Below are 21,434 nucleotides of genomic sequence, written 5' to 3'. Positions count from 1 at the left end.
CCATACTGGCTGTATCAATTTACATTCCCACCAGCAGTGTATAAGTGTTCCTTTTCCCCCACAACCTCCCCAACACTTATTACTTGTCTTGTTGATGATAGCCATTCTAGCAGGTGTGAGGTGGTATCTCACTGTTTTGATTTACCTTTTCCTAATAATTGGTGAAGTTGAGCATCTTTTCATATATCTGTAGGCCATTTGTATGTCTTCTTGGGAGAAGTGTCTGTTCAGGTCCTCTGCTCATTTTTTAATTGGATTGGTTGTTTTTTGTTGTTGTTGAGTTGTATGAGTTCTTTATATATTAGCCCCTCATCGAAGCTGTTGTTTGTAAGTATCTTCTCCCATTTGGTTGGTTGCTTCTTTGTTTTGTTGGTGGCTTCTTTTGCTGTGCAGAGCTTTTTAGATTGATATAGTTCCATTCAGTTATTTTTGCTTTTATTTCCCTTGCCACTGGGGTCAAATTTATAAAATCCTCTCTGAACCTAAGGTCCATAAATTTAGTATCTATATTTTCTTCTATGCAGTTTATTGTTTCAGGTCTTATATTTAGGCCTTTGATCCATTTTGAGTTAATTTTTGTGTATGGTGACAAATAGCAGCCTAGTTTCATTCTTTTGCATGTGGCTTTCCAATTTTCCCAGCACCATTTATTGAAGAGGCTTTCTTTTATCCATTGTTTGTTTTTGGCTCCTTTGTCAAAAATTATTTGCCCATATATATGTGGGTTTATTTCTGGGTTCTTAATTCTGTTGTATTGCTCTGTATGTCTGTTTTTATGCTAATACTATGCTGTTTTAATTATTGTTGCTTTGTAGTATAATTTGAAGTCAGGGAGTATGACGCCTAGGGCTTTGTTATTTTTTTCTCAGGATTGCTTTGGCTATTCTGGGTCTTTTGTGATTCCATACAAATCTGATGATTTTTTGTTCTATTTCTTTTTTTAAAATGCCGTTGGGATTTTGATGGGGATTGCATTAAATCTGTATATTGCTTTGGGTAATATGGCCATTTTAGCTATGTTGATTCACCTAATCCATGAGCACGGAATGTCTTTCCATTTCTTTGTGTCTTCTTCAATTTATGTTAATAATATCTTCTAGTTTTCAGTATATAGTTCCTTTACTTCCTTTGTTTAGTTTATTCCTAGATATTTAACTCTTTTTGTTGCTATGCAAAAGGAATTGGTTAGTTTTTGGTTTTTTGTTTTGTTTTTTTCATTTTTTCCCCTGAAATTTCATTGTTAGTAGTATATAGGAATGTGATGGATTTTTGTGCATTGAGTTTGTATCCAGCAACTTTACTGCATTTGCATATTATTTCTAATAGTATTTTTGTGGAGTCTTCAGGGTTTTCTATATAAAGAATGATGTCATCTGCAAAAAGTGACAATTTGACTTCTTCACTCCCAGTTTGGATACCTTTTATTTCTTTCTCTTGCCTGATTGCTCTGGCAAGGGCTTCTAATACTATGAAGAATAACAGAGGTGAGAGAGGGCATCCTTGTCGTGTTCCTGATCTTAGAGGAAAATCTTTCAGTTTTTCACCATTAAGTATGATATTAACTGAGGATTGTATATGGCCTTTATTATGTTGAGGTACTTTCCCTCTATACCCATTTTACTAAGTGTTTTTATCATAAGTGCATGCTATATCTTGTCAAATGCTTTTTCTGCATTAATTGATATGATCATATGACTTTTACTTTTCGTTTTGTTTATGTGATGTATCACCTTGATTAATTTGCGTATGTTGAACCATGCTTGTGCCCTTGGAATGAACCCCACTTAATGATGATGTATAAACTTTTTAATGTATTGTTGTATTCAATTTGCTAGAATTTTGTTTAGATTTTTGCATTTATATTCATCACGGATATTGGTCTATAGTTTTCTTTTTTTGTGTTGTCCTTGCCAGGTTTTGGTATCAGGGTAATGTTGGCCTCATAAAATGAGTTAGGAAGTATTGCTTCTTGTTCGATTTTTTGGAAAGTTTGAGAAGGACAGGTATTAAATCACCTTTGAATGTTTGGTAGAATTCACTAGTGAAGCCATCTGGTCCTGGACTTTTAACTTTTGATAATAGTTTCAATTTCCTGACTGTTGATTGGTCTATTTAGATTTTCCAGTTCTTTATGCAGTCTAGGACGGTTTTGTATTTCTAAGAACTTGTCCATTTCTTCTAGGTTATTGAATTTGGTGGTGTACAGTGTTTCATAATATCCTTGTATGATCCTTTGTATTTCTGTGGTATTCATTGTAACTCTCCTATTACATTTCTGATTTTGTTTGCTTTTTTCTTTTTTCCATAGTGAGCCTAGCCAGGAGTTTGCCAATTTTATTAATCGTTTCAAAGAACCAGTTCTTTGTTGCATTAATTTTTTCTATTGTGTTTTTGTTCTTTATTTCATTTAAATCTACGCTAATTTTTATTATTTCCTTCCTTCTGCTGAATTTGACCTTCATTTGTTCTTCTTTTTCTAATTTTTAAAGATGTAACATTAGGCTGTTTATTTGGGATTTTTCTTTTTTGTTTTTTAATTGAAGTTTATTGGGGTGACAATTGTTAGTAAAATTACATAGATTTCAGGTATACAGTTCTGTAATATATTATCTATATCTCACATTGTGTGCTCACCACCCAGTGTCAGTTCTCTTTCCATCACTATATATTAGACCCCGTTTACCCTCTTCTAGAGCCCCTCTCCCCCTTTACCCTCTGGGATTTTTCTTGTTTCTTGAGTTAGGCTTGTAATAATATAAACTACCCTCTTATTACAGATTTTGCTGTATCCCAAAAGTTTTGATATGTTGTATTGTCATTCTCACTTATTTCTATGAATCTTTTGATCTCTCCTTTTATCTTTTCTTTGACCCAGTCATTCTTTAGTAGCATGTTTTTCAATCTCCATACATTGTGTGTTTTTCTGCTTTCTTTTTTCAGAAAGGCCTGTTTTTGCTGCAGGGGGACAGCAGACAAGAGGGTGAGCCTGGGAGCTCACAGGCCTGCATTCCAATCACTCCAAAAAAACTAATACTGAAAGAGACCATCAACTGAGGCATAATGCAGAGGGCAGTTAGGGTGTTGCGGGGTGGGGCGGGGGGAACAACGGTGAGGACCGAGAGACACGAACGGCACCCAGAGGGCAAGGAGAACTCAGCTTTTAAACCAGTGGGCCCAGTAGGATATTTCCCAAAGAACTGAGCACTGACTGGGGTTAGGCGTTTTACTTTTATATGCTTAGACCTCCAGGTTGGGGGGGAAGTCAGGCCGGGGTGCCAGGGAGATCCGTCCCTAGCAGCTGTGATCCCTCAACTTTGTTTTGACAGGAAGGCCTCTAACTATGGAGCCTGCAGGAGTCATCTCTGATAAGGTATGGGAGGAGGAGGGGGACGGAGCTCTGAGCTGGAGGGCCTGCAGGAGACAGCTCCGATAAGGAGGGAGGAGGAAGGGGAGGGACAGAGCTCTTAGGGGGAGCTTGCCAGAGATAGCTCCAGTAAAGGGGAGATTGAGCTCTTGGGGGGGGGGGCCTGCAGGAAAAAGCGTCTCAACGGGCTGGTGGAGATTCTCCACTGGAAGCCCCTGGAGGCCACCTTCCAGTTAGGGAAGATCAGGATATCATGAAAGTAGAGGTGCTCAGAAACTGCTGCCAGCCTGCAGCCCAAGTATGAAGGGTTGTTTGTCATGCTTATGGTAAGTGAGAGGCCCTTTGGAGGGGCCTGGAGTCTACAGCCCAGCTGGCTCGATCCTGCATACAAAGGGCAGTGTGAGTTAGCATCCCCTAGTTCCCTAGGGGGTGTGGAGTATTCATCTCCGTTTCTCAGATGCTGAGGTAAGCCTAACTGTACATCAGGGGAGGAGGTTGAAAGTCTCTAGGCCAGGGCCAAGGGGGCGGTTCCTTTGAAAGAAAGCCTTTCCCCCACAGGAGGGGAGGAGGCACCGGGCTGATGCGTTAAACCGGATAGAGGGTCAGGTGACCATTCCCCTGTCACCTCCCCTCCCAAGCTTGCGGGGCTTTCCAGATTCTACCCCATCCCTGACAGGAGATCTCTTGGGATAATAATAACGGCAATAACAACGCACAATGGCGCTTCCTGTGAGCCAGACTAATGATTTACCATTACCTTGTTTACTCCTTACAACAATCTCTTAGGGGAGGTAACTTCTTTAAGATTACCCTCAGCTGGTAAGTGGCAGGGCTGGCGTCTGACCCCTGTCCAAGCTTGAGGCCCTCACCAAATGCTGTTTTTTACTGATTTTCTAGTCTCTCTCCCCTCTAGGCAAGTGGCGGAGTAGGGGGGCGGGGGACGGTCGCTGGAAGGGCTCTGAATCCTCCTAAGGGCACAGAGAACACTTAGGGGGTACAGAGTTGACTCTCAGCAACCCATTTGTTCAGCTTGACTGTGAGGAGATGACTGGATGCAAAGGGGTCTATGGTACAATTTCAAAGGCTGTTTGATGAGAAATCTCAGCTCGGTGGCCTCCTGGTTCTGTAAGCTGGGATTCTAATTGGGGGAGGACAATGGGCAGAGAGGAGAGAGGGGAGCTCTCCCGGTCCCCTACTGGTAAGACCAGGCTCCCAGCCTTCTCCCTGCACCTCCCTAATTAGCAGCTTCTATAGGGTCCAGGGTCTCAGCGCAGATGAGTGGAGTCACCGCACTGCTGCCACCACCCCACAGAGGCTTTGAATGCAGGGGGAGGACTTGCAAGAGCACTTTGTTCTCTGGGCAGATTTGATTTTGCCGCCTTGAGGCCTGGGGCAATTACCTCTACTTCTCCTTCCCCATCTCCCTACTTGCCTCCCTCCTTCCCCAGACAGACAGCAGACACAAACACACAAGCCCAAGTAACATTTTTAATTAAAAAAGAAAAAAGAAAAAGTAATGGGTGTGCAAGCCTGGGCCACTGTAGGGGAAACACTTCCCAATGTCTGCACAGCAGAGAAGTTCCTGGAAGTTCCAGAGTTCAAGACCAAAGCCTCCCTCAACAAGGCATACCCCAACCCCATGCTGCTGGGGTCCCTCTTCCTGTCTGTAGACTGGGAGAGTCAAACTCACCCCCACCTGCCCTTGTCGGGAATGCATCCACCAAGCAATTTCTCCCCCAACCCCTCATTTTAAAGTGTTTTTTGGATGCTTTCCTGCCCGTTTCACCATAAAGAGGGGTGAGAGAGGGTGGGCTGTAGAGAGGAGTAGATTTATACTGCTGCCTAGTCACACGCAGTTTCCCTTCTTAGAATCCCAATCAGAAGTTCGATGATCCCCTCCATAAAAAATAAGTCTGTTGCTTTCTCTCTCCAGTCCTGCCAACTTTTCTGCCCAAATCCGGTTCTCTCCTCTCCGTTTCTCTGCTGGTTCATCTTTCAGCTAGTCTCTCTCTGCTTGGGATTTTGGTCTCCCTCTCACTAACGTCTCTTATTATGGGTGCAGGGGTCCTTGCCATTCTCTGGATAGAAATCAAGAGAGTGGGTGAAAGAGTTTTGCAGAAAGGTTTATTAAAGTGAAAGCTTGATGCACCAAGGGAGAACACTCCCAAAGAGAATAGATGTAGCTCAAGGTTGTTCTCCCCAGCTGCAGACTCTGTGCTATCTAACCAACTACATTTGGACCTCCTTTTGGACTTGGTTAAAAAAATGGGGGAATAATCTCCAGAAGTAGGACGCCTAACCCATCCAATCTCTTTCTTACCAACTCACCCTCTCCTCTCTCATGTCTCACACACACACACACACACACACACACACACACACACACACACACTCCAGCGACCTCCAGATGTTCCCGACCATGTAGCCATCTGCTGAGATTGCTCAGGCGCTCCCGGGAGGGGGCAGGGAATCCGGGTTGCCGGAAGCTGAGAGCGAGGCCGCGGAGTGGGTGAGAACTGCACGCGCACTTTTGAGACGCTCCCTAGGGTGGAACCCGGCCCGGCGCGGGCTCTACGGGCGGGCGGGAGGCGGGGAGAGCGCCAGGAAAGGCAGGCACTTTGGCGACATTCCCTAAGTCTTCCGGCAGCCGGCGAAGCCGCCACTGGGCGTCGAGCGGGCGGGGGGTTCGCCCGGCGTCGGGCGGGGGCCGGGGGGAGGCGGGTGGCGCGGTGCTGAGAAAAGCGCCGGCCCGAGGGCCCGCGGCCGGGCCGCCTGGGTGGAGCGTGCCGAGGCGGCTGCGGCGCAGGCTTCCAGGTGGGTGTGGGTCCCCGGGCGGAGCAGGAGTCCGAGCTGCGAGCGAAGGTCCGAAGTCCCCAACCCCAGCCTGGCCGCCCTATCCAGCGGGCGGGCGGCGCTGGACACAGGGGCGGGGACCGGGCCTTTCAACTTTTCCTGAACCCGGGGTATCGGCAGCGGCCGCTGGACTCCCCGGGTTCGGCCGGAGTGAGGAACCCGAACCTAGGGGAGAGGGCTTCCAGGAGACAAAGGCTCGGGCCGGGGGCGTGGGCCAACGCCTCTGGGGTCTTTGTGCGGACACGTGCATCTCACGTTTGTGGGTCTTTGTGGATTTGGGTCCATGGATGCATATCTGCCTGCGCCTTTGTGTGTCCATGGCTTTGCGTGGCTGTTTCGCCCCTGTGTCCACGTTTTGTGGGCCCGCGTTTGTTGGTGGCTGTTGGTGGGCTCATGGTTGTGTGCCCGCGTACGTGTTCTGTGACTGTCGACGTGTCTGGTTTGGGTGTCCGTGGAGTGTGTGCGTGCGGAGAGCCAGACACCGCCCCAACTCCTCGCTCCCCTGCCGTCCACTCAGGCCCCCGACTTGGTTTCAAACTTTTCTCCCGGCTCCTCCGGCAGCAGCCCCGGCCCTCCCCGCTGCAGCCTGAGCAGGGGGTGTTGCTAGCGCTACCCTCTTTCGTCTCCTGGGGTCCTTAAAGTTGTGAGTGGATGGGATAAGCTTGGGGGCGGGGGGGGGGGGGGGAGTCGGCAGTGCCCAGGGACTGGTCTGGGTCAGGGCGGGCGGAATGTGCCGATCACCCGCGCCGAATCAGCTGGTGGGGGGAGAGGGAAAGCAGCAGCTCCTTGGCCTCGGCCGGGAGCTGGAAAGTGGAGAGGAAAGGGTAGCCGTTACTGCCCGCCCTGCGCTTCTCGGAGAGAGTATATGTGACCGAGAGAGACGTGTCTGCTGCGCAGAGAGGCCGGCCTCAGCCTCGGCTCTGCTTTGAGATCCGCTCTCGGTTTGCATCCCGCCCCCAGGGTGGGGGGACCAGCCCTCTGATCCCATAGGTGAGAAGGCGACGGCTATTCGGGATCCGGGCCTGTCCGTGGCTTTGGCCCCAGGAACCCCAGCTGGACTGCGGAGAAGAGGGACCTTGCACGTACTGGTTACGAATGGGCCGGCCACTGGCCCACAGTATAGAACTGGGCAAGTTGCACAGCCTGTTATGGATGGGGGTGAGAACTCCCTCGTGGCGCCTAACGTGAGGTGGGGATAACCTGTGCAGCTTTTGAGAGCCGGCCTGAGAGCAGTGGCCGCCCACACTTGGCCCAGGCAATATGACTCAGGAACCTCTCGGATTCTTCCTCCCTGCCTGCTCTATCCTTTGGAGAAGTCCAGGCTTGCAGAGCCCAAGTCTGACCCGAGAGGGAAGTCTCAGGTTGTGGGAGCCCATTGGACTTTTGATCCTCAATTGGGAAGATAATCCTAACACTTTCCCCCCCACCCCCACCCCCACCCCCACCCCGCCCCAGTCTTATACCTAGAATTTTGCCAGATGCTGCAGACGGGAAGGAGGCCACCATGGGCACTTTCCTTTCCCTCTCTGGGCCTAAGTTTCCCCTCTGGAAAGGGAGGTTTTGACAGCCTCTCTCCTCCATTCCTGTTCTCCCTGAATGGTTGAGATCCCAGAACCTACAAGCACTGATGATTCACACACCCCCATTCTTGACCAATTCCCAGGCACTAATTTATTCTTTTAAGTGGGGGGCACGTGGGAGGTAGCTTTGAAGTTAGGTAGGGATAAAGTGAGGTGGGTCAGGAGCCCCTGCAGTCCAGAAAGGGAAGGCTGGAATGCAACAGGTGAGAAGTCAGGTGAATACCCCCTGGAGACAGAAAGTGTCTCCCACGGAGTACAGAGGGAGCAGCCTTGCATGGCTCTATGTGTTCTGATAACAGCCCAGATGTGGTTGGCATTGTGGACCCTCAGATGGGGAGTGGGGATGTTAGAATTCAACTTGAGGCTGAGAGGGAAGGTAGGGGCCAAATATGAAGACCTTGAATGCCAGGCTGAGGAGCTCGTATTTGAACCTGTAAGCAGTAGAGAGCTGCTGGAGGGTTAACAGACATGACAGTGTAAGATTGGTAAATTAAGAAACTTTCCTCTGGCTTGTGGATGGTGCTGGAAACTCAGATACCAGTCTGGAGGTGGGTGTGTACTCCAGCCTCGTAGAAACAGAAGAATGTGGAGTTTACTCCTACTTTTGTTTCCTAGCACTGTAGTCTTGGGCAAGTAACTGGACCTCTCCGATTCTCAGTCTCCTCATCCTTTAAATGAGGACAGGAATTCCTGTCTCACTGATCTGTTGTAAGTGTTAACTAGGGTAATTAATTACATGAGCTAATAAAATGAGAAGAGGTTTGTAGTCTGTATTACGTTGTGCAGACATTTGTTGGCTTGCACTGACAATAGAAGGCAGAGATAACATCTACTATGGTCTTACACCTGCTTTCACCACCTGGCAAAGCCCTTGGTATCCTGCAAGCTTGGACCAATTGTTACTCTCGCCAAGCAGAGGGAAGCTTTCTGAGCAGGGCATTTCATTCATGTGGTTTAATCCCCCTTCACATGGCCAGGCCCCACGCAGGAGAGGAACTGGACAGTCAGATTTGGAGATAGCCACAGACCACAAAGTGTGTTTTTCCTTGTAGGACAGCCCAGGGGCCACAGAGGCTCAGGGGGAGGGTCACCTTTTGCTAGATGAGGGTCAGGTTAGACAGGCAAGGTCTCACAGAGGAGTTGGCTTTGGAATCGAATGCGTGAGAGTTTGTGTGGAGACAAAAGAAGGCCATCTCTGTCATCTTCATCAGAGAGAACAGCCTGTGCAAAGGCATGGGGACCTCAGAGCAAGACTGGACTCTAGACTGGCAAGCTGGCTTTGTGTGGTGGGTTTTAAACAGAGAACAGTGGTGGGGTCCTTGTCTTCTGTTGAGATTATACTCTGGCACCTAGCAAGGCTGGCCATTGGAGTCAGGGAACCAGGAACAAAGGCTGTTGGCAACAGTCTAGGCCAGGAGGATCCTGAGCCCGATTTGGGCGGGGTTGACTGCCCAGCTTGGGGTGGGGGGTGGGGGAAGACAGTGACCCACCCAGGGGTAGCTGCTGATTCTCATTCTGTCCTCATTCTATCACAGGAGACACAACTACCTCAGCCTGCTTTGGCCTCTGCGACCTTTCTAAAACCCCTTCCCAAATTCCTGGTATAGCCCAGTCAGCACTTACAGCACCAGGGGGGCCCTGGATGGTACACTGGGAGAGAATCCAAGGCCGCAGGGGATGCATTTTAGATTCTCCTCTATCCTCTACCCCTGCCCGGCCTTCGGATCTGCTAATGTCTCAGCTCCTTTGTCTTTACTGGCCCCTGAGATCACCCATTAGGGGGCAAGAACCAACATGCAGTGAGCACCAACGTGTGCCAGGCCTGAGGCTGAGTCTTCACTCTTTCTCATGGTATCATCCCAGTGACCCGCTGGGAGCAGTGCTAGGAGTCTCACCACATCGCAGATGAAGGCGCAGACTCAGGGGTGAGGGCGCATGCAGGCCTCATGGTGGGTGAGACCCTGGGGTTGGAGCCCTTTCTGCCTGGCTGCAAAACCCATTTCCTGTGCCCCAGACTGCCTCCCCAACCCCTCCCATGTGTCCACACATGCTTTCTCAGGCCAAAGGGAACTTGAAAGGCTTCAGGAAGAAGATACTGGAAGGAGAAAGTAGTATTAGGAGCCTTGCCCATTTCCCTGTAGTTATCGTCCTTGGGTTTTCTGGGCCCCTGTGGCCCATCCGCACCAGGGAAGATGTCAGGGAGGAGGCCAGGTACTGGGTGTCATATTCTCTGGCTCCTGAGTCCATCCCTGGCGTCTGTGGTTGTGTGACTCTGGACAGGTCACTGAACCTCCCTGTGTCTCTTTATGCAGCTGTAAAATAGATAGGATGCCATCTAACCTGCTGCCCTTGCAGTGTGACTATACAGATAACAGCTGGGGACGCCCTGAAAGGCTACGTGTCCTTGTGTGAGGTGGAAGTATTTTCAATGCCTGCTGTATCTTCCTACAGTACCTGCTGTGTGCCAGGCCCAGTGCGCAATTCCCAGGATATAAAAACGAATCTGACCCCAGCCTTGCCCACAGGAGGACAGACAAGTAAACATAGCCGTAATCCAGCACAGTCAGTTAGCCATCAGCCCCATAGACCCATTTGTACGTCGAGTCACAGAAGTACCCTAAGGAGCACTGGACTTGGCGCTAAGACCTCGGGGGTTGAGAGCTGGTTCCTTTACTACCCAGCTGAGTAATGTGAGTCTCCTTGTCTGCAAAACGGACAGTAACCCCAACCCCCACGGTCAAGGACTGTGGTGAGGCAGCAATGAGGTGTTGGTGTAGAAGTGCGTGGTGAGCTGACGTGTTTATACAGATGTGTGCCATTAACAGGAGTTGGCCCTGAAATTCTTTTTGCCTTGCGTTTCCAGAGCTGACTCAGTGGCTGGGGTCAAGATGTTAATGGAATCTCCACCTGAGGATTTCATTGGTGTCGGCTTGAGTGAGCTCATGAGGAAGGGAGCAGGGTGGGAGGCAGCTAGGCATTGAGGAGCAGCTGGTCGAAGCAAAGGCCCGTCTCAGGTGGGTCCTGGGGCCCTGGTCCAGCCCTAGGCTCAGCTCCCCACCCACCTTGTTCCTGTGCCAGGGGCTCCCTCTTAAAGGTGTGGTGAGGAGCTTGCAAAGCTATGGGCTATGGATGCCATGTTGCAGCACCAGAGGCAGGCAGCTGGGGCCGGGGCAGGGGTCGAGCCAGAACCCCTAACCCCAGAGAGGTCTCCTCAAAGGAGAGACAGCTTGGGGTCTTGCCAGCAAACGCCAGCACAGTGACTGGAGAATGTTGGCACAACAGTCACAAACCTGCCGGGTGCCTGGCACTGGGTGCTTGGGTAGGGAGGAACATAAAGAAAAATTACACTGTTGCCTTCAGGAAGCTTAATAAATCATCACCATCATGGTCTGCCATTCACTGAGCCCTTCACATGTGGCAGACAGTGAGCTGACTGCTTTACATGCTGTCACTTAATGCTTTAGCCAACCCTATGTTGTTAGTGCTACTGAGAACACTGAGATTTAACCAGGTAGAAACTTGCCTGAGTCTAGTAGGTATGGAGCTGAATTCACACCAGGCCTGAGTCCAGTGGTTGACTCTTAACTGCTGGACTGCTTATTTCTCCAGTAGTGTTACACACCAGGCCCGGCTCCGGCCTCGGGTGGAGGAAGGGATGAACAGGTGAAAAAGGCAGTGTCACTGCCCCAAGTTGCTCATACTTTACATCAGGTAAATAACTAATGGCAGAGAAGTTATTCAGTATATGTCTGAGGAGGTGTGCCTAAAGTGTGTGTGACGGGCCCAGGGAGCAAGGAAGGGAAGGAGGGGTGGCCCAGGAGCCTGAGTGGATAGAATGGGTTTTGTTCCATGGACGGCGCAAGGCACGCTGGGTGTTGCAGGCGGTGCTGGCAGCAGTGTGAGGCATCGGGACGCAGGACCTGGGGCCTGCTCTGCTGCTTCATTCCTGCCACTGCCCCTCTCTGGGCCTCAGTGAATGTGATCTCCCAGGGGCCCTGTAGCTTCCCAGCCCTGAAATTCCCTGAGTTTGGGGAAGTGTGAGCAAAGGCTAGGCTGAAAGTTGTTCAGATGCTCTCACCATCACTGTAGGTTCAAATCAAAATGGGGAGCCCAGGTAGGGGAGGGAGGAAGGTGGAGACAACTTAACAGATGTCTCTGGGTGAGAGAGAACGTGATTTCCTTTGGTAAAAATAGAAGTGAAGAGGTGTTTGAGATGGGGAGTGGTATGGCCAAAGCTGTTTTAGAGGCGCTCTCGCAAGGCCTGGAGTATCACAGGGGGGAAACCTGCTTGGAGCCTGTTAGGGCCACACCATTGGCTTTTTTGACCCCACAGGCCATCAGCAAACTTTCCTTAGAGTCACAGTGGTTCCAACAAGGAATACACATGGCCCCTGCTCAGAGGATCTTATGCTTTGTCCCCCAAACCAAGGGTGAGTACAGGTTCTAAGTCCTGTCCTCCTCTCCTGTGTCATATAACCTCGCTCATCGGGGGATCTTTTATCTTGTATCTCAGGTCAGGATTTGGAGAAGAGGTGATGGATGGGGGGGCAAGTATCCCCTCTCCCCTCAGACTCCCATGGTGGCCACCTGTTTGCCTTTCCCTTTCTCCAGAAGGCAGATCACAGGTCCCAGAGGGAGGCAGAGTTCATCCTGTTACACAGATGAGAAAACCGAGGTTCAAAGACATAAGGGAAACTGCAAATGTCATGTAGATAGTGGCAGATTTGGGACTAGAGTCCTGGTTGCCTGGATCCAAGGCAGGTGTTACTGATCTTGTTATGAGTTGGTGTCCTGTCCCCACTGCTGGTCTATTAGCCCGAGGACAGGGGCCCTGGTTTCCTCCACCTCCACCCCGACATAAACCTCACACGGTACCTTGCACTTAGTAGAGCGTTTGCAAATGCTGTTGTTAAATTTTGAAATCCTGAAACGCTGGAGCTGAATTGTGTAGGCAAAACCTTGTGGAGCTGGAGAAACTGAGGCTCAGTGAGGGGAGGGGACCTGTCCAAAGATGTGAATGGCCCTGGAGCAGGAACTAAGACCAGGGCTCGTGACTGCCCACTAGAACACGCGACTGCCCGCTAGGACCCACCTTATCACTATGCACTGTTGGCCAGTTGCTTCCCCTTCGGCCCCCTGGAGAGTGGTGAAGGAGGTGGGGGCCTTTGGGTGCCCTCTCTAGGGGGACTCCTTCTACCATGTAGCCTAAGAGAGACACAAGCAGCTGTCGATTGCACATCTGTCAGTGTCCTGGCGCTGTCATCTCTAGTCCTCACAGCAACCCCTTGAGGAAGGGATGGTCTCCATTTTAGATGAGGAAACGGGCTGTGAGAGAGGAAGTCACTTCCCAAAGTTGCCCAGTTTAGCAGGTGACTCCTGTTCCCAGCGTTGTAGCTCCCGCAGATCAGAGAATCGATCCCAGAATGACAGTTTTCATCTCAAGGGCCAACTCTGATCAGTGGGTAGAGACTTCTTAGAGCACCATGTGGAGAAGAGCTCTGAGGTCCTGTGCAGACTCCCCAGGACGCGGTGCTGTGGTTGACTGTGTCTGCAGTGGGGATGGGTGTAGGTAGGGTGAAGATGCACAGTCCTTCTATGATGTGGCTTCCATCTGTTGGGGCCTCATTTCTCTACAGGAATGATCAGCCTCTCAGTCTGATCTTCACAGCTATTCTCTCTCAGGCCATTGGGACCCTCAGTACCATCCCAGATTCACAGTTGAAGGAACTGGACCAGAGAGGTGAAGTAACTCTCCTGGTTTACGCTGCAAGTTGGTGTCCAAGGCCTTTTGGCTTTCTGTGAAGGCCTTTCTTTTCCACAGAGCTGAGGCTGGTGGTTTTTGTCCAGAGGAGCTCACATTGCTTATTCCTTTCCAGATCTAGCAACCCTGTTGAGAAGTAGCACAGTATGGCCTCCATGGAAAGAACTGCTCTCCAGGAGGGCACTGATAAGAGCTCTGACGTATTTGATACATGTTTACTAAAGGAAAGAAGGGGTCAGGCCCACCCACTGACCCCCACCCCAGCATTTCCCTGTCTGTGGAAGAAGGCAGGGCAGCTCACACATGCCCTTCCCACGAACTGGGAGCCCTGCTAGGTGCTTTTTTAGTATTTCCACTATTTTGTTTCATTGTCATGACAGTCCTGTGAGGTGGCTATTAATACCCCATTTTACAGATAAATAGACAGGCTCAGAGAGTGTGGCTCGCCAAGACCAGAGAAAGCAGAGATGGCCATGAGGCAGTCCTATTAGCAGTCTTTGTTACTGTGTGTGTGTGTGTGTGTGTGTGTGTGTGTGTGTGTGTATGTAGTTTAAGAGGACACGGGGTGGAGGGAGATTAAGACATTTAATTCACTCCAAGTTCTACCATTTAAAGAAAAGCCACTGTTGTGTTTATATATATATATATATATATATATATATATATATATATATACATATACATATACATATATATATATATATATATATACATATACATATACATATACATATATATATATTAGACTTTCCAAAATTAGGATTTGGGTGTTTTTTTGTTTTTTTAATGCATAGTTATAGTTTTCCTAGACATGCAATTTATCTTTATGATACCTAGCATTATGGCATCAGCCCCCTCCATGAGGTTGCAAACTCTCCTGTGTGCTATTTTTATTGGCTCCCTAAGATCCTTAGGAAAGTCAGCAACCATCTTGAGGGGCTGGGGAAGCCCTGAGCCTGGAGTCAGAAGGCCAGAGCCTGAGCATTGGCCGGCATACCTCACGGGATCCCCAGACAAGTCACTGCATACGCTCTTCATTGCTCAGGTGAGGGATTGCATGACTGGCTCTGGGCCCTCCCAGCAGCAAATGAATAAAGGCCTTTTTTAACTACAAAGGCCTGGGGCCCGGGAGGAACTTTGCTTATCTTCCCCCAGTCTCCTCCTGTGGAAGCTATGCTCTCACCCTCGCTCCTGAGCCTTTTGCTAAGGGACTTCTAACAGCAGTGCCAGATGCTACCATCACGGAGGCACCCTTCCTTGTGTCCCCAAGGGGGACATTTCCTCTGAGCAGAACAGGGACTCTGACTCTCAAAGACCACTAGCCCACACCTCTGCCTTTGCCCCCTTCTGGATCCAAAGTTGTGAGGCCACTCAGGTTTCTCTCTTCTCCCAACAGCCTGGGACACCCCCTGAGAGGCCTCTGGGCTCTGCTGTGACCTCAGGAAAGCCCTGGAGCCATTAAGTACTAAAAAGCTTGGCACCTACCTCATCATAGCAGTCAATGACAGCTGGAGCTTGGCCCTAGGATTCTGGACACTTAGCTCTTCTTTTCCCAACGACACACAGAAGCACGCATTCCTCTGGAACCAGACCAATTATGAGGTTACAAAGGCTTCAGTTCAGTTCCCGGCTCCACCACCTTCCTTTTCTCCTCCCGTTTCCTCTGCTCTAAAATAGACATTAGGCCGCTGACCTCCTCGAGTGACAGGGACTGTATGAGAGAACATATGAGCACGAGCACACAGGAGGGCTGGCTCTGGCTGTTCCCGTCAGCCCTTTTCATGTGACTGTCCAGGCCCGGCACAGAACAGGGCCTGGGAGAGCTGTTCATCGTGCAGGGCTGAGCAAGAATCTCTCCGGGGTCCCTGGGGGTTGTTCATGGTCACAGTTAGGCAGCTAAGTCTCCTTTTACGCCCCTGCTCCCTTTCCACCAGCTGTCCCAGCCATTGCCTCAGTTCATCTCTATAGTAGCCCAGTGATGACCACCCTGCATGCGTGCACAGCTCTTCACAGTTTGCATCGCACTAAATGTGAGAGTCAGTGAACTTATGTGAGGACGGCAGGGCAAGCATTACTGCCTTGGGGTTCAGAGGTCGAGGCTGAGGCCTGGAGAGGGGTGGTGAGAGGAGTGCATTTGGCTGTGTTCGGGCTCCTGGTTACATAAGCAGCCGCTCACGAGAGGCCATTTGGCATTTAATAGGAACGTTGTATAAGCACCTTTGGGAATCAAAGGGTAATCTCAGGGCCCTTTTTTGTAAGGGTGGTGTTTGTTTAAACCCAGGAAGGGTGGATATGAGCAGATCGGCTTAGCAGAGAAGGTGGAGCCCTGAATGGTAATGAAGCTCTGTGGTGAGAAGCTTACCCAGGGGAACAAAGGGGGCCTGAAGCAATTTAATATTTTCCTTTTGGCTCCAGACATGGGAACACTCTGTCCTGCCTCAGTTGGGCCCAAGCCCAGGATGCACCTGGACTGGGTTTAATCCTCAAACTGGACTCTACAAAAGAAAGGGGTGGGAGAGGAAGGCTCCCAGAGGGGGTGGAGAAAAGAACCCCACTTCTCCCTGCCCCCAGGCAGTCACTGTGGATCAAGTGGCAACCCCTTTAAAGTTTCATGGAGGGACAGTGATACCATCCCGCTGCTCCCTCCCCACCCACCCCATTCTAGAAGGTGGGCAGGCCCCTGGTTGACCTCTCCCTGAAGGCCAATGAGAGGAATGGGTGGGGGGGAAGACAGGGTAGTCGGGCAGAGGGGGGCCACCCTAGATGAGATCTGCTGGAGTGAGGCTTGGAGTCAGACAGATGTGCGTGGATGTGAGGACTGCATGTGGCAACGTACATGTAGTGCCTGGCATCGGTGGAAGCTACTGTGATGGTTATACAGGGAGGGAAACTGAGGCCAGGAGAAGGGAGATGGCTGTGTCATAGCACGTGGTAGTGGGGAAAATCCCTCTTGGATCTAATCTCTCCGCCGGCCACCCTGTCGTTCCTGCTGGAGGCAGCAGATGAAAATAGAGGAATTGGAATTGAGCAGGCCTGGGTTCTAGTCCTGCCCTGCTTTTTACTAGTTTGGGGTAAACCCTTTTCTTCTTTGAGCCTCTATTTCTTCATCTATATAATGGGGAAGCAGCCCAGCTGCCTGCCCTAGGTCAAAGGAAGAGCCAAAGAGGGGTAATAGCTGTATGAGCAGTGCGTAGGGGCAGGGCTAGGGGAAAGGGGTTGGTACAGGCGTCCCCATAGCCCATCTGGAAGTCTAAACACATGGTCCCCAATTGGAATGAAGGACCCTGCCTCTGCAGGACAGGCCAGGTGCGGGGGCTTAGGACTGTGGACTCAGACATTGTCACCCAAAAAGAGGTGAGGTAGGACCAGCCCTTGTGCAGGGAAAGGCCTCGGTCTGAGAGGCTGGAGTGCGTGTCTCAGGCATGGCTCAGCCACTGCCAAACTGTGACAGTGAGCCCTGCTTTCTCTGTGCTCCATCTCTGTGCTTCCCTTTCCATTTACTTACGGTGGAGTGTAAGTTTCTGAACCTCTCTAAGTCTCAGTTCCCTCTTTGTGAAGTGGTGACAGAAATTGCTGTCTTGTAATGTTTGTGATTGGGAGGGTCAAGTGAGACCGTGTAGTGAGGCAGCTAGCTCAGCACCCGACACATGGCACATGCTCAGCCGAGGTCAGTGGGATACCCTGACCCTGACCTCTAAGCTGTGAGCCCCGCCCCCTACCCAAAGGGCCTGAGTTGAGAACAGCCCATGGTCCTAGATCGACAGAGCTGGAGAGGCCAGCTAAAGCCCCATCTAGTTCAGTGGGTTTCCAGCTGGGTTTCTTAACATCCTACAGCAGAGATGGTGAGCCAGGCCTGGAAGGTTCCAGGTCCCCACCCTCACTTCAGCCAGAACAGGCCCATTTTCATCTGCTAATCTTAGTTAAGAAAGGGTTCTGCTGCTTCCAGGGTAAACCTCACCCATCTGGCCTCACCCCATTTGCCAATCAGGTTGGGACTCTAAGGCCAGACAGACACAAGGACGAGGAGTGATAGGAGGAGTATTCAGGGGAAGCATCCTGAGAGGACAGCGTGCAGGTGGCAACTTGCAGCTGTGCCTAGACACATTGGCTGAGGTCTTACGGGGTGGGGTTAGAACCATCTCGTATGGGGCACCTACTGTCAACCCTCACCTATGGCTCTCTTTCTAGCCCCCACCATGCTGTGGCCTCTGCTGCTGCCCCCACTGCTATTGCTGGCCGTGAGCGGAGTCCAGACGACCCGGCCATGCTTCCCTGGGTGCCAGTGTGAGGTGGAGACCTTCGGCCTCTTTGATAGCTTCAGCCTGACGCGAGTGGATTGCAGCGGCCTGGGTCCTTCCATTGTGCCCGTGCCCATCCCTCTGGACACGGCCCACCTGGACCTGTCCTCCAACCGGCTGGAGACCGTGAATGAGTCCATGTTGGCAGGGCCGGGCTATACCACACTGGCCGGCCTGGATCTCAGCCACAACCTGCTCACCAGCATCTCGCCCACTGCCTTTTCCCGCCTTCGCTACCTGGAGTCCCTTGACCTCAGCCACAATGGCCTGGCAGCCCTGCCAGCCGAGAGCTTCGCCAGCTCACCCCTGAGTGACGTGAACCTCAACCACAACCGGCTCCGTGAGGTCCCAGTGTCTGCCTTCACTACCCACAGCCAGGGCAGGGCACTGCACGTGGACCTCTCCCACAACCTCATCCACCGCGTCGTGCCCCACCCTGCCCGGGCCAGCCTGCCTACGCCCACCATTCAGAGCCTGAACCTGGCCTGGAATCGGCTCCGCACCGTGCCCAACCTCCGGGACTTGCCCCTGCGCTACCTGAGCCTGGATGGGAACCCACTGGCTGTCATTGGCCCAGGTGCCTTCACGGGGCTGGAAGGCCTGACACACCTGTCCCTGGGCAGCCTGCAGGGCCTCCCCCAGTTGGAGCCCTATGGTTTCCGTGAGCTGCAGAACCTGCAGGTCCTGGACCTGTCAGGCAACCCCAAGCTCAAGTGGGCAGGAGCGGAGGTGTTCTCCGGCCTGGGTGCCCTGCAGGAGCTGGACCTGTCGGGCACAAGCCTGGTGCCCCTGCCTGACATGTTGCTCCTCTACCTCCCGACGCTGCAGAGCGTCAGTGTGGGCCAGGGTGTGTGGTGCCGGCGACTTGTACGGGAAGGTGCCTACCCCCGGCAGCCTAGCTCCAGCACCAAGGCGGCCCTGCACTGCATAGACACCCGGGAACCGGCTGGCAGGGACCCCCATACCTTGTGACAAATGGTATGGCCTGGGGCCACATAACAGACTTCTGCCCTGGGTTGACTCAAGTCCTGGGTAATTTATATTTTAATGTGCCAATGCCAGTGGGAACTCTGCAGGCCTATGTGGCAACGTCATCAAAAGACAGCTATGACCTGGGGAGAGGCTTTGGACCTGGGACCAACACCCAGGAGCAAAGCCTTGCCCCTTTGTCTGCGTTGCTCCCAAACCGTAAGCAGAGGGTCTTCGATGCCAAACCAGACAGCAGTCCCTTGCTGTTCTTCCCCACTTGACCCCAAAGTGCCTTCCCTCAGGTCTGGCCCAACCTGATCATGACAGGAGGAGGGTCAGAGGTCAGGTCCATGGCTGAGCGCCCCCTTGGGCCCACGGTCCAATCACTCAGGGGCATGAGTTTCTTTTGCTCTGGGCACATGAGGCCCTTTTATCCTTTTCTCTTCCCCTTGAACCTTGGGTAGAACTTTTATTATAGAAAAGACTGGAAAAAAAAAAATCAAGTCCACCTCCATGTGACAAATGAGGGAACTGAGGCCTGGAGAAAGAAAACTGCTAATCTGAGGTACTATAGCGGAGGCATGACTGGACCCAGCGCCCGGCCTCCCAATTGGACCCCTTTGCACTTTGCTGTCTTCTCTAAATCATGCCCTTCCTCTCCCCAGCTGGGCTCCCCCTTGCTGCCATTTGTGTCCTTGTTATCCCCAGAAGGACAGGGAAGGGCCTCAGCGGTGGGACCCTGGGCCCAGTGACCAACTGTGGCACGGGCCAGGTCACTTCATCTCTCAGCCTCTGGTAGCTTCAGGCGTGCCAATCCAGCCTTGCCAGTTTCCCACTCTGGGGTGGGGTCCCCCAGCCTCAGGACTGGAAATGCACCCACTAATTCTTGAGGCACTGCCTCTGACGCTCCCCCAAGATGCTAATGCAGTCCTGGAGGCCCCACCAGCCCTGAGCCTGTACAGCCTACACAGCCTGTCTCCCCTGACGGAGAATGCAGCAGGACTAGGCAGGCAGCTCCCATCCAAGTTTACGCTCTCCCACCAGCGTGGCATCTCAGACTCCCAACCATGGGCTATTAGTCCTCTTTTTATGCAAGTTGTTGCCTTTTTAATGGACTGTCACTTTCAACCAGCCCTCCACCCTTGCTGGCAGGGGATGGCAACGTGTCATTTGTAAAAGAAAAAAAGTTGTATTTGTTCACTTTTGTAATAGTGTGTCCTGGGGATGTGCTGGGGGAGGAGGTGTGGGGTGGAAGCTAGCCATCAAGCGGCTACGTGGGCATCAGGAGGCCGGTCCCACAAAGACGCCCACAGGACAATGAAAGCTCTGTCCTCCACCACCAGCCCCACCCAATACCTAACTGGTCCTTGGCTTAATAAACATAAAGAGTCCCTCTTTCTATCACTCGACCAGTGTCCACTGACATTCCCTGGGCTGGACTGTGGGGCCACAAGGATGAATCCAGGCCAGCCCTGCCTTGGGCAGTGCGTTCTTCCTGAAAAGCCTAATAACGTCTCAGGATGGGGAAGTGAGGTGACATGAGGGGGTAGTTATGTGGGGTGGGGTGCACCTTTCATTGTATCTTACACCCGTATCCACCTTTCTATCTCCTCTGTTCCTGTCGTGCCAACTCCATGAACTTGTCAGGCCCGTGCATGCTTCTGCCTTTGCTCAGACTGTTACTCTGGGACCTTGCCCTTGACCTCATCCCTATCTCTCAACTCCTTCCCATCCTAATAGACCCAGTTCCTGCCTCACCTTCTCAGAAGCTTTCCCTGAGGTCCCTCTCCACCTCCTTCCTCAGCTCCAACAGTACCTCTTCCATCTTGGCATTTTAACTGCTGTGGTACCCTAACTCCTGTTTGTACACTTCCAGTGACAGGGAGCTCATTTCCAGCTCATCCGAGTGGCTCTACTGTCAGCAAGTTCTTCTAACTGGCTAACGTCTGCAGGAATGTCCATCACCCACAACCACAGGTCCACCCCCATCTCTGCTCTAAGGGGACTCATGTTCCTGGGGTGGGCAGGGGAAGAAGGACACACAGAGGATGTGTGAGTAAACAGCACAGGGAGCTGAGAGCCCTGTGGTAGGGTTAGGAGGGCTTCCTGGAGGAAGTTCAACCACACAGCTGAGAAGATGAGCAAAGAACCTAGAACCTTCAGGCCACAGGTATGGGTGGGGAGCTTTGCCCAGCTTGTTGCTCAGCCACCAACCCCCAAAAGCCCAAGGCTGGCACCCATAGCCAATATGAGAAGGGGCTGAGGCGGGGGGGGGGGGGGGGGGGTGTTGTCAGGGTGAGACCCCAGCCCTGTCCTCTGGATCTCTACCCCTCCCACATCCCCTGGATGAGAGGCTTCTAACGCAGGAGACTTTCACACAGTGGGGCTGGGTTCTCCCAATGCCACGCTTGAGGAAGGAGCCCTTAGGGGAGGGACATGGATCATAGGAGTCTTAAAGTTAGGGACAAAGCTGCCTGGAAGGCAGTGGAGGGGTGGCTGGGGCTCCTGCAGGACAGGAGTGAGCTCTGACGCAGGTCGCCTCCTCCCTGAGACACAGCTGCAGTGGGAGGGTGGTTGCCGACGCCATCACACTGTGCGGGTTCCTCCTT

The 21,434-nt window shown here is 51.6% G+C and overlaps 1 protein-coding gene across 6 annotated transcripts; it reads left to right on the top strand.

Moving 5' to 3' along the window:
* Positions 1–3,807: 3,807 nt before the first annotated feature.
* Positions 3,808–20,234, top strand: TSKU (tsukushi, small leucine rich proteoglycan). 6 transcript variants are annotated; one of them, XM_074335737.2, is made up of 2 exons: positions 3,808–3,829; positions 17,747–20,234. In XM_074335737.2, exon 2 carries the CDS (start codon positions 17,755–17,757, stop codon positions 18,826–18,828), a length of 1,074 nt encoding a protein of 357 aa, XP_074191838.2. In that variant the 5' UTR covers positions 3,808–3,829; positions 17,747–17,754; the 3' UTR covers positions 18,829–20,234. The 6 variants fall into 6 exon arrangements, with proteins under 6 accessions (XP_074191838.2, XP_074191840.2, XP_019581982.3 ...); XM_074335739.2 differs by lacking the exon at positions 3,808–3,829 and adding an exon at positions 5,804–5,873; XM_019726423.3 differs by lacking the exon at positions 3,808–3,829 and adding an exon at positions 6,047–6,178.
* The last annotated feature ends 1,200 nt before the right edge of the window (positions 20,235–21,434 follow it).

This window comes from Rhinolophus sinicus, chromosome 14, assembly GCF_057876585.1.
Source record: "Rhinolophus sinicus isolate RSI-liver-muscle chromosome 14, RSI-T2T, whole genome shotgun sequence".
Classification (NCBI taxonomy): Eukaryota; Metazoa; Chordata; class Mammalia; order Chiroptera; family Rhinolophidae; genus Rhinolophus; species Rhinolophus sinicus.
The sequence above is the reverse complement of the archived record's forward strand: the minus strand, read 5'-3'. Positions and strand labels throughout refer to the sequence as shown.

Excerpts from the sequence above, each read along its gene's own strand:
- TSKU (XM_019726422.3), top strand. The coding sequence starts at position 12,182 with ATGGCCCCTGCTCAGAGGATCTTATGCTTTGTCCCCCAAACCAAGG. Across the intron at positions 12,228-17,746 it reads CTTTGTCCCCCAAACCAAGG|CCCCCACCATGCTGTGGCCT; the intron begins GTGAGTACAGGT and ends CTCTCTTTCTAG.